Here is a 16,459-nt window from a genome sequence, read left to right as displayed (position 1 = left end):
GAAATTTATTCAGGACGATTTTACAACATTAACATCTCATTCTGTCGAGTATCGAATAAAATGATTTCAGCAGTTTTTATTCAATTATATTCTTATATGAATATCGTCCTCAGTCGATTTTGAGTTTTCTTCGCAATTCATAATTTCCCAAGCTCTGTAAAAGAGAGGTCCCAGCCTCTGCAAGGTTTTGTAGACGAAAAAGTTGATAGAATTTGAAAACTGCCTCTCAAATTTCCAACCGATCTAACATAATTGTCAAATACTAAGCCTGGCCCTAGAGCAACAGTTGAAAAGGACTTTTTTTGAAAATAATCACTTGTTTCAAGTTTTTCAGATTTCGTTTTTCCTCCCATACTTAATTTACTGACACTTGCTGAAGTTTGTGGTTCCGGTTTTTTTGTTGCTATAACAAATCGAAAGATTTCGGGTTAGTTACACCATTTATAATACAAGAACGGCTGGATCGATTTTAATTATTTATAATTTGTTGTCTCCACCTCGCATAGCAGAATAACTAGTTTTACATTCAATGATTTGAACACTAGCTAAACTCGTAGGGGTTGTTGAGAGGTGCATAAAGATTTAAAACTGCACGACAAAAGCGATTTATCCCCTGAGTTATTATAAAACGGATTTATCGATCTTCTAAACATTGTTTAAATATTCATAAGTTTAAATTTTCGTGGAAAATATAATGAAAAACTTACTTGACATTTTAGGAGATATATTTTTCATGGCTACAAAATCTTTTCAAATCCGTGTTACTGAATAATAATATCATCAATCATTCGTTGGGAAAATCACTTACTTTTATTATTAAAAAAATTAAAAATACAAAAAAAAACTATTACTATGGAAATCTTCGCATAAATTATTTAGAAGTTTCTTTCGTAGCAAAAAATCGCCGTAGAAAATCTTCAACAAACCGATTAGAAATAATTACTATGGTAAATTTCAATAAAAATCCACCTAACAAAATAAGCTCATTTTATTCGAAATCGAAACAGAACAAAAAAAAATTGGCACATAACAAAAGAGATTTACAAATTACAAAAACATTTAAATTCCTATTTTTTTAATTTTTTTAACGAATTACCTAAATTACCAATAATTGAGGTAGTTTTACCAGCACCATCTGATGAAGAAGGTTTTGGATCACTTTCATCCGTTGGTGGTGTTTTTTGTAATTCATTTTGCCATTTTGGTTTTCGTTTATGTATAAAACTATCTACACCTTCTGTAGCGTCTGGATGTGCCAAATTCTCACACATTTTACGTGATCCAAGCTCGTATGCTTCCAATAAAGGTTTATCGATTTGCTCGTAAAAGAATTTTTTACCTAAAGTGATTACATCACGACTTTTTGATGTAATTGTTGAAACAATTTTATCTAATTCATCGTCTAGTTTTGTATGAGGTACAACTTTATTTACTAAACCAATTCGGTAAGCTTCTTCGGCGGTGATTGGTGTTCCTAATATAAAACGAGAAATAATAGATCAGTGCTTTTGAAGTTTTTAACATTGAATTTTATGCAAATCGTAAACAAATTTTTTGTGATATTTACAAATGAGGAACTAGATGCAATAAGGGCGTAAGTTCACAAAGTGTACTTCGAGAATTCGTGTATTTTGAGCGGAAATTCAATTTATTTGACTACTAGACAAATAATTTCTATGAAATTACGTAAAATCGATTCGAAAAGTCGCCCATTGTATGGAATTTTGAACGAGGGTCAGGAATTATGCATCCAATCATCAAATAAATCCGATTTTTATATTTTTTGGGTGTATTAGACTATTAAACATGTTTTATATGAAATTAATTCGAAAAATCGCTCATCGAATGGGATTTTGAAGGAAATATCAAAAGTTATCCTTTCAATCATCCAATTAAACCGATTTTTATATATTTTTTGGTTTATTTGACTACTAGACAAATATTTTTTATGAAATTATGTGAAATCGATTCGAAAAATCGCCCATTGTAAGAGATTTTGTACAAAATCTCAAAAATTATGCACCCAATCATCAAATTAATCTGATTTTCCTATTTTTTGGTTCAAAATTCATTTGACCCAAAAGTATTTTCATGTTTGGGTCAAAAGGTTTCTCTGTATACTCATTTTTATTGAAAAATTTTACAGAAATCGAATTCATTTAACGATTGATCGAGTATTTTCTGTGGTAAACACACGCGTGTCACAAATTGAATTAATTGGGGCGGTTTTGTTTGAGGATTGACCTACTCACCAGTAAATAGCATATGTAACGCATGTTTTCTAGAGATACTTCGTGCTAAAGCAATACCAGGCGTTGAACAAAATATACCACAATTTGCACCAGGTGTACTAAATTTACTACGAGTAGATGCTATAACTAAATCACATTGTGCGACTAATTGACAACCAGCAGCAGCTGCATGGCCATCAACCTACAAAAGTTTCCAATTTTAATATTATCTACCAAAATATAGAAATTTTTGTTTCATACTTTTGCAATAACAGGTACAGGACATTCAACAATTGCTTTCATTAATTTCTCCGCCGTTTCAAACACTTGTTTATGTTTTTCCGGACCAGCAGCTTTTGTTAACTCTTTTAAATCATGTCCTGCAGAGAATACATTTCCTTTTGCCCACATAACGATACATCGTAAATTCGGATCATCATCGTCTAATTTTATACTAAAAATTAAGCGATTCATCAAATCAATTGATAAGGCATTCCTAAAAAATAAATAGAAACCCACCACAATTATGTTTTCCACACAAGAAGGTTATGTTCGTAAGCACAATTTACTTGTTCTCTGGTGTATATAAACATACTGTTCGTACTCCAGGTCGACCGTAAACTAATTCATCTGGTGGTCCATCTTCAAGATGTATATGTTGTTGGAATGTAAGTGGACGTTCATCGTTTAAAAATAATAGTTTAGAACCTTTTGAGAAGCGTCTTCGTAGTGGAATTATTATAGAATTTAATTTCTAAAATTCAGATATATTTTTATGATAATATTTTGATATTTTAAGAAATTATGATAAAGACGATACTTACGATTTGATTGCAGACATATTTTGATAATATAAACATTTTTTCGAGGTAGAATATTGATAAAAGTTGATCACAAAATACAAACGTAACTTATAAAGTACAAATGTCAAATATGATATGGCGAAATGTTGATATTTTTTATGAATGACGTATGTAAATTTACTAGGGTTGCCGTGATTTTTTTCTCTTATACAAAATAGTTTTACGGTATCAGGTATGTTTGTCTTCCTCAGTAGGTGCTTTTTATTATAAGATGATTTTACTGCCATAATTTTTTATGATTTGTGGGACTATCGAGATCTCTCGGTCTTAAAAACTGCTAAAATCCATGATATTTCGACATTAAAAAGGGGTAGAAGGGCTGGTAAGTTAACACCTTCAAAAATCACTTCCATGACACTAACTAAACCTACATACATAATTCCAACCAACAAGATCAATTTGAAGAGACTGCAATAACGAGCAATGTTTTAAAAAAACGCTAAAATCCCTGATATTTCGACATAAAAAGGAGGGTTGTGGAAGTTGACTTCCTGCAAAAAACTCTTCCTTGACACTAACTCAACCTATATACAAATTGGCAATCCTCGAATCAAATGGCAGCGGGAAATTCAAATTTAACACAAATGTATCAAGAAAATATTATTATTCTGGAGATAATCGAAGTCGAAATAATGCTATCTAGGAATTTTCCGTGATCGCTAGATCCAAATATGTACTTAAAAAATGTGGAAATTCAAAATTCGGAATATTCTCATACGTTATGTTCACATTTTATGATCAGTTTCGGATTCATAGACCTTGAAAACCCCCAGGACAACATCTATTTTTCAGAATATATTAATTTTAACTTCGTTTTAAATTATCCTGGATCGAAATAGAAATTTTGGCTAAAAACTTCGACCAATATTTTAAATTTCCACATTTTTTATGGTCTGATCTGAATTCAGCGACCCAAAAAAACCTCTGATTGATATTTTCACCCTTCTTTATTACTTTTAATACATTTCGGGAACTCAGGCACATAAAAATCGAATTCCCGAAAAAAGCCTGAACCCGAAAAGTCCCCAGGTTGATATTTTCATCCCTCTTTATTATTTTTAATACATTTCGGGAACTCGGGCACATAAAAATCGAATTCCCGAAAAAGGGAGGGCGAAGCGTAAGACATACAAAGTGTGACGTTGAATATCAAAATCGGTTTATTATCAAGAAAGTTAGTTTTAATTTTAATTATAATGAACAAGTCAAGAACATGATCTTAGGACAAGTCTAGTATTTAACATCACTACAAAATAAAGAACAGAACCCACGTGGGTATTCAAAAACACCAATCCGCATGCTTTGCACAGACCGTCATACACAACAACAAACAGTATGCTAGTCTGTTTATAAGTTTTATGCGTCTCCAAGGCGACAAAAAAGTAAAAACAAATCAAGTTATGGTAATGGCCGATATGGACGAAGGTGAGTAAAGAAAATCAAAAATTAAATTCATTTTCACAAACAAATTTCAATTTTCATCCTTATCCCCAAAAAAAAAATTTCTTCCAAGTATTACGTGCGTGAGTTTTACGTCATCCGTTAACAATTAAAAGTGTTATGTGATTTAAAAAAAAGTTTTTACTTTCGTTTCGAGAGTGATTTTTTAAGTTTTTTTTTAAGTGTTCAAGTGTGGTTTATTTTAAGATTTTGTGTCTCTTTATTTCCTGTGTGTAGTGAATTTATAAATCCGTAATAAATTCGATACAATAAGCAGAGAATTAAACAACTGTCATGAGAATTGTTGTTTTTAAAAAAAAAGTTGTGTAACATTGTTGACTATAAATGGGATCCAAATGTGGGTTGCGAAAAGAATTTGTTTAATATTGCAATACAATAGTTGTTTTATTTATCTTGGAAAAAAAAATTTATAATTCTTTTTTTATTAAATTTAAAATAAAATACGCAGCGTATTTTAAATTATAGCGAAATATTTTTATTATTGATTTTTTTTTTCAAAGTTATTTTTCCCAGAATAATGAATATGACATGTTTACTGTTTTTCAATTTTTTTGTTTTTATTATTTTTCAAAAGAATTTTTATACGAAAACCAGTCCGTCCAGTTAAATTTAGTTTTTTTGATAAAAATAGGCAAATATGCAGATATTCGGGTATTTTTGAGTTGTTTTTTTTTTTGCTGTGGTAGTTTTTTGAAGGTGAATAAACGTTTTAAAATTTATGTTAATTTTTTTTTTTGTGTAACTGAAGATAATAAAGGAAAGATTGGTAGAAAAATAAAAAAGTAGTAAGTGAATTTTTGAGTATTTTTTTTTATAGAGGAAATGTTTATGATTTATTAAATTTGATTGTATATTCAAATTTGAATGCAATTTAGTGAATAAGCAAAAAATTTATATTTGTAACAGGTGTACAAATAAAATTTCGTTATCTTAAATTGATTTGTTCAGAATTAAGTTTGTTCTTTTCTAGTAATTATTAGCTTAATGAGTTTCTTTTGATAAGAGAACATAATTTTTTAGTTTTATTTTTGGATATTTGTCCAAATCAGCTTTATCTACATTAACATAATGTTTACGTGACGTAAATACGTCACGCTGACGTCTATGATTGATGATTCCCTTTTTCTAAGAACTATAGAGAATCAAATAAACTTTTTAGTTAAATTTTCATGAACTAAAAAGTACTGAACTGAATAATTGTATTAGTCGCATTTAAGAATTTTCTTGATATCCCACAAACTTGAGGTATTTAGGAATATCAGCTCTTTATACCCTGTGTATATGTAATATATATAGAGGTATCCTAAATTTAGTCGCAAGTTAGTAACGCTTAAAAATAATGATGCTACGAACAAAATTTTGGTATAGGTGTTCATAAAATCACCTAATTAGTCCATTTTCGGTTGTCCGCCCGTCCGTCTGTGAACATAATAACTCAGAAATGAAATAAGATAACAAGTTGAAATTTTTACAGCCTACTCCGGACGTAAAAAGTGAAGTCGAATTCGTAAATGAGCTACATAGGTCAATTGGGTCTCGGTTCAGTAGACCTATCTTGTAAACAATTAGTGATAGAACAAAAGATTAAATATAAAAAATGTTCCTTATAAAAAAATAAACAACTTTTGTTTGAAACATTTTTTCGTAAACATCTCTGTTTACCCCCAGGAGAGCGCAAACTAGGAGAAAATTTTTGCGTCCATTTTCTATAAAACTATAAAGAATAGGGAGTTGAAAACTAAGGCCGCCATAATTGTATTGGTTTTTTTAACTCTTCTAATTCAACCACTGATATTCAACAATTTCTATATAGAGTATTTCAACAATTAATCCAGTCAATTGTTTGTGTTCGCTTGTTTAAAATAATTCGTATAGAAATAAAAACTATAAGAAATTTTTTACGAAAATAATAAAATTCTCTGACTTTTGTCTTTTTTTTACGTAATTCCCTGCCATTTCCTCGACTTTTTAGTAAAATTTGAATTTCCTGACATTTCCCGGTTTTTCAGTAATGTGGCCTTCGTAAACAAGGCATAAATGGATTAAAGTTTAAAAATTTCAACGACTGAATACTCTTAAAAAGAACAAACTTAAATATTGTAACACTATAAATAGTGATTTATCATTTATTGTTGAATTATAATGTTTTATTAAAATTTATAGCAAATTGATAGGCATGATAATGTAGCCTAGCTAGCTATACTAAAGAGACGGATTATCATATATTTTTAGTTGTCATAGATTCTCTCAAGGTCATGTTCAATAATTATTATTATTACATAGATTTTTATAAAAGAATTATTTAAAAAAAATAAAAACTTGTTTTCTTATTTTTTAATTCATTCACGAACCTCTACTCAAAGCTAATAAGACACAATGTTTGACGGACTAATTGTTACGACATACAAACAACACTAACAGACTTATACTATATTAAACCAAGAGCCATCATCATACTTGCCCAATTTTGATTGAGCGCTGGATGTCTGGTATTCAAGGGCCTTACCAGCTAGACGCAGAATGAGGGGAGTTGTAAAATGTGGAATATACAAATTTAAAAAACACCAAATTCCTTTTTCCATTTGTACAGGGTGGTCCAAGTTATAAGACCAGGAATTCATCAAACGGTAGATAACGGTAAAATAATGACAATTTCTCAAAGCGAAAGCGTCTTTTTTAAATACAGTGTTGAAATTTTAGAAAAAATAGGCATATTTTTGTGAATATTATTAAAACGCCCTCTTAAAATTTTTTTTCGAAAATTTGACAGTGAAGCTCTACTGACTTTATTGCAAATACCCCAACGATACGTAATGCCACATAATTGGGACATTATATGCCAAGTTTTGACTTTTTCTTTGGTAAAATTCACAATAATATCCGCCTTTTTTTTAAAATTTCAATGCCTTGCGTCTAGAAACGCTTTCTTGGAACACACTGTACATAATACTAGTGCAAGAAGTCCTGGAAAAATGAAAATTTGACGACCTGGCTTGGCTCTTGGTGTATAATGTTGAATACTGACGTTTTTTTTTCTTAATAATTTTTTTTTTTTAAATAAATGATTGTATAATTTTTAATAATTATTATTTATTATTCAAAATGAGTAACAACTAATATGTGAGATGTGTGAAAGATAAAGAACCATATATTTAAAATATTGTTTATTTAAATTTGTTTAAATGTTGTGGCTATTCACACGTTTGTATGATAATAATAATTCGTTCACGCGAATGTTAAATAAGGTGGCTAAGTCAGTGTTTTCTCAACTTTTTTATCGAATGTTGACGCTAAGGAATTTTAAATATTTAATGCTAAAAAGAAATTAAACCCGAGGAGGCACAAAGCGCCAAAGATGTGTTGGAGCAATTGTCAATCCTTACGAAAGTGCATACAAATTAACATGCCTTGGTAAAAACGCGCGTTAAAATCGACGTTCATATAATATTTTTTATGAAATATAATCAGAATTCAAAAGAAATATCTAATTTTATTATCGTTGAACCAATTTTAACTAGAACAGAAAAGTTTCGTCAAATTTTTAAGCTTAGAGAACCATCACATAAGTTAAATTTTTAATTATTTAGCTATCATGTAACTGAACACATAATTTTTGTTTAAAATATGCACAGTGTGTTGGAGCCGTTGGATCCCAATTGAATTTAAAAAAAAAAAGGTGGTTTTTGATTATACAGTCAGTCAATTTAAAAATTGAATTGAATAGAATTTTTAAATTGTATATAAGGTGGAGTCGTTTTCGGCTGCATTCTTTCTTAAAAACATTTTGCTCTTTATATTCAGTATTCGGTGATATATATCGAAATCAGTTACACTTAGCTATAATACTCTTTAAAGTTTGTCATGAAAAATTGTTTTTAGAAAAAAGTAAATCATTTGTCATGGGCGTACTCACTTCTTGGTCTAAGAGGGGGGAAAAATAAGAAATTTTGGACTTAAGTGGTGAAACATTTAGAGAAACAAAAGCTAGGAGAGAGCAGCTACTCTCTACTGTATACGCCCATGTGTTTGCTATTGAAACAAGTATGTGTCAGAATTATTAGAAGTTATAACTAAAGTTTAATTTTCTTAGAATTATTTTATTAAATCAATAAATTTTCATATTGAATTAGGTTAAACAAATTTTCCTCGAACATTGAACATTGGAAAATTACTAACATAAAACAGTAATACTATTACATCAAGTTCGTAAAAGCTTGTGGCCTGCCGGCTATAAGGATATGAAGTTCATATTAAATAAAGAGTGTCCTTTTTTTTAGAGGTTCACCACATCTTTCTTTTTTTTGTAAACCGATTTGGATTGGTTTGTGTTTAGTTTGATTTGTCATTTCATAATGAATAGACTCACGCCAGAGCAACGCTTCAAAAAATTGTCGAAATATTTTATCAAAATAATGGTTCTGTTCGGCCAGATGACCGAAATCACATACATTAATGGCATAAAATTGTCTTTCCAATAAAGCCAGTTTTATTGATATTAAAAAGATCAATATTTCTTTATTTTATTTTAGTTTAATTTTAATGCTTTGAACTTTTAAATAAAACAGCTTTTGAATATTTATTTAAGTCCTTTTATATTAACTTTTTTCTTTTAATTGCAATAATAGCTTGTACTTTAAAAAGTATTTTTTATTTCAACAAAAATTTCTGTTTTTTAAATAAAAATTATTCTTATCTTAATATAAATAGACTTAGACGTGCTTAAAAACTAATTTAAAATCAATTATAACGTAAAAATTTCTGTTTAGTCACTAAAAAATTCCTTAATTAGTTTTTATAGAAAATTTCCTATTATTATACAAGAATACGATAAAATTAAGTGCGTATACATAATTTCGTTGTTTATCCGATGTGTTGGGTAAAATATACTCAGAAAAAATCTATTTTTTTCGAGATTCAACGGGTTTTTATACATATCCATATAGATATATAATATTTTTGCTATTTACTATTTGCTATAAATTGAGTACCTTTTTTCATGTCATGTAAAAAACTCATTATTTTTAAAAATAAATAAATAAAACTTATTATTACAAATATATTATTAGACTAGGAGACAACGGCAGATAAATCCACAAAATTTTCATCAGAGTTATTTCTTTTCGATCAATATTTGCGTCTCTAAAATGTCTGAAATCGTATTCACCTAAGCAAAATAGCCTTTGAAGATTTAATTTCATTGAACCAATGAAATGGAAATGATGAAACTATTATGATTTCATTTTTTCCATTTAGCAACGAGACTTCAAAAAGTGGTTTACATTTCTGTGTGTGAAAAATTTTAAGAGCATTATTTACATGAGCAAAAGAATCCGTGACCGTTTCGCCATCAAATTAGGTTTGAGGTAGTTGTATATTATAATTTAATTACTATCAAAATTGAAAGTCGATTTACCGTCTGTACGGTACCCATTTACGGTATCACAACGGACCCTATGGTCTAAGTGTGTCCCACCCCAGGACAGCCACTCTAACCTAACCTAACCCGTTTGTAGCTTGAGATAAATTTAATTAAAGTTCGGATCATTAACAAGGAAAGCATAGGAGAGATTATTTACCATAGGAGAGATTATACCTCATTTTACTACAAGCTCGTATACTCTTACCAAACATATAATCCAATACTTTTTGGCAATATTGTAGCAAGAGAACACCGTTAAGAATTCTAGGTATAAGAATAAAATTCGCTTCATGAAACTCATAACTGATTTAACAATCTAATATTATCGAAGTATTTTTTCCATACTCATGTGCTGTTTTTTCCTGGTTTAATTATACTCCCATGCATGCGGCGGTTTATACGTCAGATATCATTTTTTAAGCGTTAGTACACGCTCTTTTTACATTATTTACCAATGATCATGGTCACGCCCTTCATGACATGATATATCAAAGTAAAGGTCGTGTTTGGGAAACTTTTTTTTTTAATTTATATTAAAAAATGTGTGAAAATGGTTTCAAAATTTGTGGTTTTCAAATCTCAATGTCATTTTAAATTGGACACTCTTTCAAGTTAAATTTTATAAATAAGTATGTGAATTTTGGGTTCCATGTAAATCATGTGAATTTATGGATTCCATAATCCGATTCCAAAGTTTTAAAGATATGATTTAAAATGTGTCACTTTAGTTAACTGATTCATTTAACCCATGCAAAAAGTTTCAACTATGATAGCGATTATCTGTTTTAATTGATGGGCAAAAAATTTCGAATTTAGTAATTTCAAGGGGACGATTATTCTTAACATCTACTCAAAATTTTATTTCATTCATTAAAAAAGTGGGTTTACGGACATTTTACCTTCAAGAGTAAGACGATAAGACGAGTATCCCCGCCGTATGATGAAGAGTCTTTTTTTTTAAACAGAAGCACTTCATGAATACAAATTATTAAAAACTATATTCAAAATAAATATTAATATATTTTTTAAAAACTAACAATTATTACATCTTTCGTTGTATCCCATTATAGAAGCGCAAAACCAATTATCATTATAATAATTTAAAATTCTATTTTTAAAAAAGATGTTGTATTCTTTCTTCTCTTCTTTTAAGTTTTGGTCGTCATCGTCAGTCAATTATATATGAAGAACATGCCACGTTCTTATACTCTGTATATATGAAATATATCAAAGTATATTTAAGTTTAGTCCCAAGTTTGTAAAACTTAAAAATATTGATGTTACCAACAAAATTTTGGTATAAGTGTTTATAAAATCATCTAATTAGTCCATTTTTGGCTGTCCGTCTATCAACAGGGTAACTCAAAAACAAAAAGAGATATCGAGCTGAAATTTTTATAGCATGCTGAGGGTTCTTGGGATTTGGGTCTTGGATCCATCTTGTACACCGTAAGAGATAGAACAAAAGTTTAAATGTAAAAAATGTTCCTTATAAAAAAATAAACAACTTTTGCTAGAAACATTTTTTCGCAAACACCACTGTTGGCCCGTGAAGGTGCAAATTAGGTTAGGATCATATAGTATGTATAAACGTATTGTATGTATGTATACATGAATTGCATTTGTGTGTAAGAGGAGTGGATATCTTTTTTTATTTATACATGACGTATAAAAACAAACGAATGTTTAATCAACACTGTCTATACGTGGTATTTCAACAATTTACTCAGTCAATTGTTTGTTTTCACTTGTTATTTTATGGAAATCAAACCAAATGAAACCGTCTTTTATTTATATTTTACCTCTATATAGACGTAACGTTTGGCACCAGAAAATTCGATCGTGATTTACTTATCATTGAATTCTGTACGATTTTAATCAAATTTTAGATATTCTAGAGTAATTAAGAACTGAAACACAATTCATACATAATTTTATAAGAAATCGTATGAAATTGATTCGATAAAACGCTTTTCACAAGCGATTTTGAACGATATCTCAAAAAATATGAATCGTCTTGTACTTTAATTCTCTTCTTGTACCTTTATTAAAGAAAATTTTGTGCGGTAAAACTTATTCTTAAGTTATTTCAACGAATCTGTGACGGTTTTCGTAACATCTCTGCTTAACACCACGGGGCTTTTACGTATCGAATGTTTTTTTATTAATTACGCTATAACTTGAAAACAAATTAAAATCAAATAATAACATTTGGGTTTTTTTACATTATTATTTTTGTGTAGAAGACACTCCTGGAGATCGGTGTATTCTTCGCGAATCAACCTGTATATAGAGGTTCACACTCGATTTTTTTTTCAGTAAATCAGTACCTCTGCATGCAATCTATAAATGTCACCAGTTTTCAAAAGAAGAAAAATAACAGAAAAAAAAATATATAAGTCATTAAGAGGCTCACAATACAAAATGTTGAAGAAAGAAAAGGAAGTCATTTTATTCGATATTTGTTTGTTATTTTTCTTTTTGAATTTAAAATTGTGTTGAAAAATTTATTTTTAATGAATTTTTACTGTTTCTAATAAAATATTGATGGTCTGATGATCATATACTTCAAGATAATTTATAGATTAATTTTCGAGATTTGTTAAAAGATTATTGTCGTTCTTTTAGAAGTTTTTTAAAATAAATTGATTCTTCATTCCATCCATGGAGGTGCCGAAGGGAAGCAAGTCAGGGCAGCTTCCCTCCCTTCTCTAGCCCTGAATGAACCACTGATTTAATTGGCTAAGAATTTGTTAATGCCCAAAGTTTGTTATTATAAATGTAAATTATCATAATTATTTATTTAAAGTGAGACAATAATATTAAATTTTCAATATAAGTAATAAATGCAATCCATACAATTATATATGCATCCATACAATTCTATAATCAAACTAGTTTTCGTTACCATGGAAACGGCTCCAATAAAACTCTCGTACAGTGCGAATAATACATTCATTGTTTACTTATTCTCAAGCCCTCATTTTTCCATGTAAAAATAAATCAATATTTTTTTATGGCATATCGTTTTTAGGCCGTTATTTATAAAAAAAAAAATACCGTAATTTATTTTGATGTTGGTGTTTCGATCGCAGGCGGTTGTTTTTAAAATAATTATTTTTTATCTATAATAATATTTTTCTAAAACATTCTACAAATAAAATACTCGATGAATACTCGCTCCGGGCATGAAACGGTACGATTAATTTTTTAGTTGAATAAATATTGATTTTTTTTATTCTAATCTTAGTAAACACAATAAAGCTACAAAAAATAATTTAATAATATGCAAAACTTAAACAGAGTGTAATTGTTTTTATGTGGGTTTTCAAAAAGGCTTGATGATGACTCATAATTCAAATTAGGTGTGTGTGTGTGTATTAAAGGGAGAAAAAAGACATTTATTATTTTGGTAATGTAACTTGAACCTTTTCTAAATTGTATACAAAGAATTCGTGAAAATTCGACGATGGAATTTATGTTGTTCGATATAATAATTGCAAAGCGAAATTGTTAGGAACTTATGCTAGCACGTGGTATAAAACAAAGTCGATTCCGTCTGTCTGTCCCTATTCCCTATGTATGCTTAGATCTTTAAAACTACGCAATGGATTTTGATGCAGTTTTTTCTAATATATAGAGTGATTAAAATAGGGGTTGAAAGAGATAGGCTTCAGAAAACTTAAAAAGTTGTGCATCAATTAAGATAAAATATTGATAAGAAATACAACCAGCTTCAAGGATTGTTTTTATCTATTTTAAACCTTCGGGGGGTAGAAAGGTGAGCGAGAAAGTGGGGATGACAATCGAATATTTTCAAATATACCCAAGTGGGGTATCAAATAAACAAAGAATGATGTGTACAGTACAAAAATGTAAACCCTACGCAAGGGGATATTGGAGGAGGGGTGAAAGTAGGGATGTTGCCTAGTAAAGTGGGTAGTTCACAACTAGTTTTGATTAAAAATGAATTCGCAAAAAAATATAAAAATTTGGGTGAGACAAATATGGCTTCATACAAAATTTTTGATAATTTTTTGCAAAAATTTTTTCAAGAAACCTTTTTTTGCTGTAAATAAGCCAAAGAATCTGTGCCAAAAACTATTTGTCTATCAAAAGTTTTCCCCTTACCTTTTGTCTTATCTTTTTTTAATCAGTTTTTCGATATTTTACCATCGGATTCAAACTATGGCTGAATTTATCGACTTGGCAATCACTTGAGCGCCCTGGCTAATAGATTCTGTGTTATTATATGATTCAGATTATATATAAAATATTGTTTTTATGTGAAAAACAGCCATAAAAATACTTTTGATTTATAAGTAATTTATTTTATAAAAAAGATTCATCTATGACTAGGAATTTTTCAAGGTTCCCCACTCGATTTTTCTTTATTTTTATTTCAAATTTGCTAATAATTCAATTAACACTCCTAAAGTATTTTTTTCCTGTACATTATACTTCTTCTTGATTGCATGTGGAAAAACAAAAAAACTCTTTGAAGTCTATTTTAACTCGATATGTTTTAGTTTTTTTCTATTTCTTTGGTGGTAATTAAAATATTAAATATTTACGTTTTGATTACATAAAATAAATAAAAAAAAAGGATATCCTTGACAAAATTTCATATGTATTTAATTAATAATTAATAATTTCTATAGTAAATATTTAAACTGAAGAAAATTTTTTATTAAATGAAACTTGAAGTAATAATACAAGTAAAAGATTATATTTTCATATAAGTTGGACGACTCGTAAAAAATCGAAAAAATTTGATTGTTTCCAATTTCGACAAAACTCATTATATAAGGTAATTTCGACCCAAAAAATTCAAAAATCGAGTTTGTTTGATGATTGGATGCATTGTTTCGGAGATATCGTCAAAAATCCCCACTGAAATACCATTTTCTTAGAAACTACGCTTCTAATCGTCAAATGAACCCGATTTTTGAATTTTTCGCGTCAAAATTACCTTAAATACTGAGTTTTATCGAAATTGGAAACATCAAAAAATTCTCGATTTTTTCAATTTTTTACAAAGGGGTACCCCTTAAAAAAATTACAAAAAATCGAAAAAATTTTATTGTCTCCAATTTCGACAAAACTCACTATATAAGGTAATTTCGACCCAAAAAATTCAAAAATCGGGTTTGTTTGATGATTGGATGCATAGTTTCGGAGATATTGTCAAAAATTCCCACTGAAGTACCATTTTCTCAGAAAATGTGCTTCTAATCGTTAAATGAACCCGATTTTTGAATTTTTTGGGTCAAAATTACCTTATGTACTGAGTTTTATCGAAATTGGAAACATCAAAAAATTCTCGATTTTTTCGATTTTTTAAAAAGGGGTACCCCTTAAAAAAATTACAAAAAATCGAAAAAATTTTATTGTCTCCAATTTCGACAAAACTCACTATATAAGGTAATTTCGACCCAAAAAATTCAAAAATCGGGTTTGTTTGATGATTGGATGCATAGTTTCGGAGATATTGTCAAAAATTCCCACTGAAGTACCATTTTCTCAGAAAATGTGCTTCTAATCGTTAAATGAACCCGATTTTTGAATTTTTTGGGTCAAAATTACCTTATGTACTGAGTTTTATCGAAATTGGAAACAACAAAAAATTCCCGATTTTTTCGATTTTTTACAAAGGGGTACCCCTTAAAAAAATTCAAAAAAATCGAAAAAAATTTATTGTCTCCAATTTCGACAAAACTCAGTATATAAGGTAATTTCGACCCAAAAAATTCAAAAATCGGGTTAGTTTGATGATTGGATGCATAGTTTCGGAAATATCGTCAAAAACTCCCATTGAAGTACCACTTTCTCAGAAACTGTGCTTCTAATCGTTAAATGAACCCGATTTTTGAATTTTTTGGGTCAAAATTACCTTATATACTGAGTTTTATCGAAATTGGAAACATCAAAAAATTTTCGATCTTTCGATTTTTTACAAAGGGGTAAAAATTTAATTTAAAATGATAAAAGTTCATTTAACTTGAAACGCACCATAGTTAATTAAGTGAATTTTCTATAATAATTTACATACATAATAAAATAATTAAATAAATAAATAAATTTCATCATTTATTTATTTATAAATACATTTATATATTTATTTATTTATAAATTATTTATACATATATCTTTTATTTATATAATATTGACATAATCAGAAACAATAATAAGTTCTATATACTGTCTATATATTACAGTTGAGTTCATTTTAGAAGTTAAAATAACGTGAGATATACTCTGATTATTTTTTTAAATTGTATTGAAAATTATAATAAATTGTTTAAACAATAATTTTAGAAGAAATAATTTTAGGATTCCGTATAGATTTTTAGTTAAAAATGCAAAAAAAGAAACAGTCTAACCTTTAGTTCCAAGGATTTATTCAACCTTTGACAGAATTGTTGAGTTAGAGAAAATCGTAAAGATATTAATCGCCAGTAGCAGTTAAGGATGTATGAGCATGG

The 16,459-nt window shown here is 28.7% G+C and overlaps 2 protein-coding genes across 4 annotated transcripts in view; one reads left to right on the top strand and one right to left on the bottom strand.

The window, feature by feature from the left end:
• Window positions 1-1,028: 1,028 nt before the first annotated feature.
• Window positions 1,029-3,175, bottom strand: LOC123300426 (enoyl-CoA hydratase domain-containing protein 3, mitochondrial). The gene is made up of 5 exons (XM_044882999.1): window positions 3,056-3,175; window positions 2,801-2,985; window positions 2,493-2,727; window positions 2,253-2,433; window positions 1,029-1,474 (listed from the first exon to the last, which is right to left on the bottom strand). Exons 1-5 carry the CDS (start codon window positions 3,089-3,091, stop codon window positions 1,068-1,070), a joined length of 1,044 nt encoding a protein of 347 aa, XP_044738934.1. The 5' UTR covers window positions 3,092-3,175; the 3' UTR covers window positions 1,029-1,067.
• Window positions 3,176-4,392: 1,217 nt separating this feature from the next.
• Window positions 4,393-16,459, top strand: part of LOC123301827 — a 40,300-nt gene continuing 28,233 nt past the window's right edge. For all 3 annotated transcript variants that reach the window (XM_044884738.1, XM_044884737.1, XM_044884736.1), the window contains exon 1: window positions 4,393-4,519. In XM_044884738.1, coding sequence (XP_044740673.1) covers window positions 4,453-4,519 — 67 coding nt within the window. In that variant the 5' untranslated portion in view covers window positions 4,393-4,452. The remainder of the gene's footprint in view (window positions 4,520-16,459) is intronic.

The sequence above is a fragment of the Chrysoperla carnea genome, chromosome 5 (genome assembly GCF_905475395.1).
Source record: "Chrysoperla carnea chromosome 5, inChrCarn1.1, whole genome shotgun sequence".
NCBI classification, from domain to species: Eukaryota; Metazoa; Arthropoda; class Insecta; order Neuroptera; family Chrysopidae; genus Chrysoperla; species Chrysoperla carnea.
Note: the sequence above shows the minus strand (reverse complement) of the source record. Positions and strands in the feature narration are given on the sequence as shown.

Bases quoted from the DNA above. Each gene is read 5' to 3' on its own strand.
- LOC123300426 (XM_044882999.1), bottom strand. From the start codon at position 3,091: ATGTTTATATTATCAAAATATGTCTGCAATCAAATC. The intron at 2,986-3,055 runs GTAAGTATCGTC...TCTGAATTTTAG, and splicing joins AATATGTCTGCAATCAAATC to AAATTAAATTCTATAATAAT. The intron at 2,434-2,492 runs GTATGAAACAAA...AAACTTTTGTAG, and splicing joins CTGTACCTGTTATTGCAAAA to GTTGATGGCCATGCAGCTGC.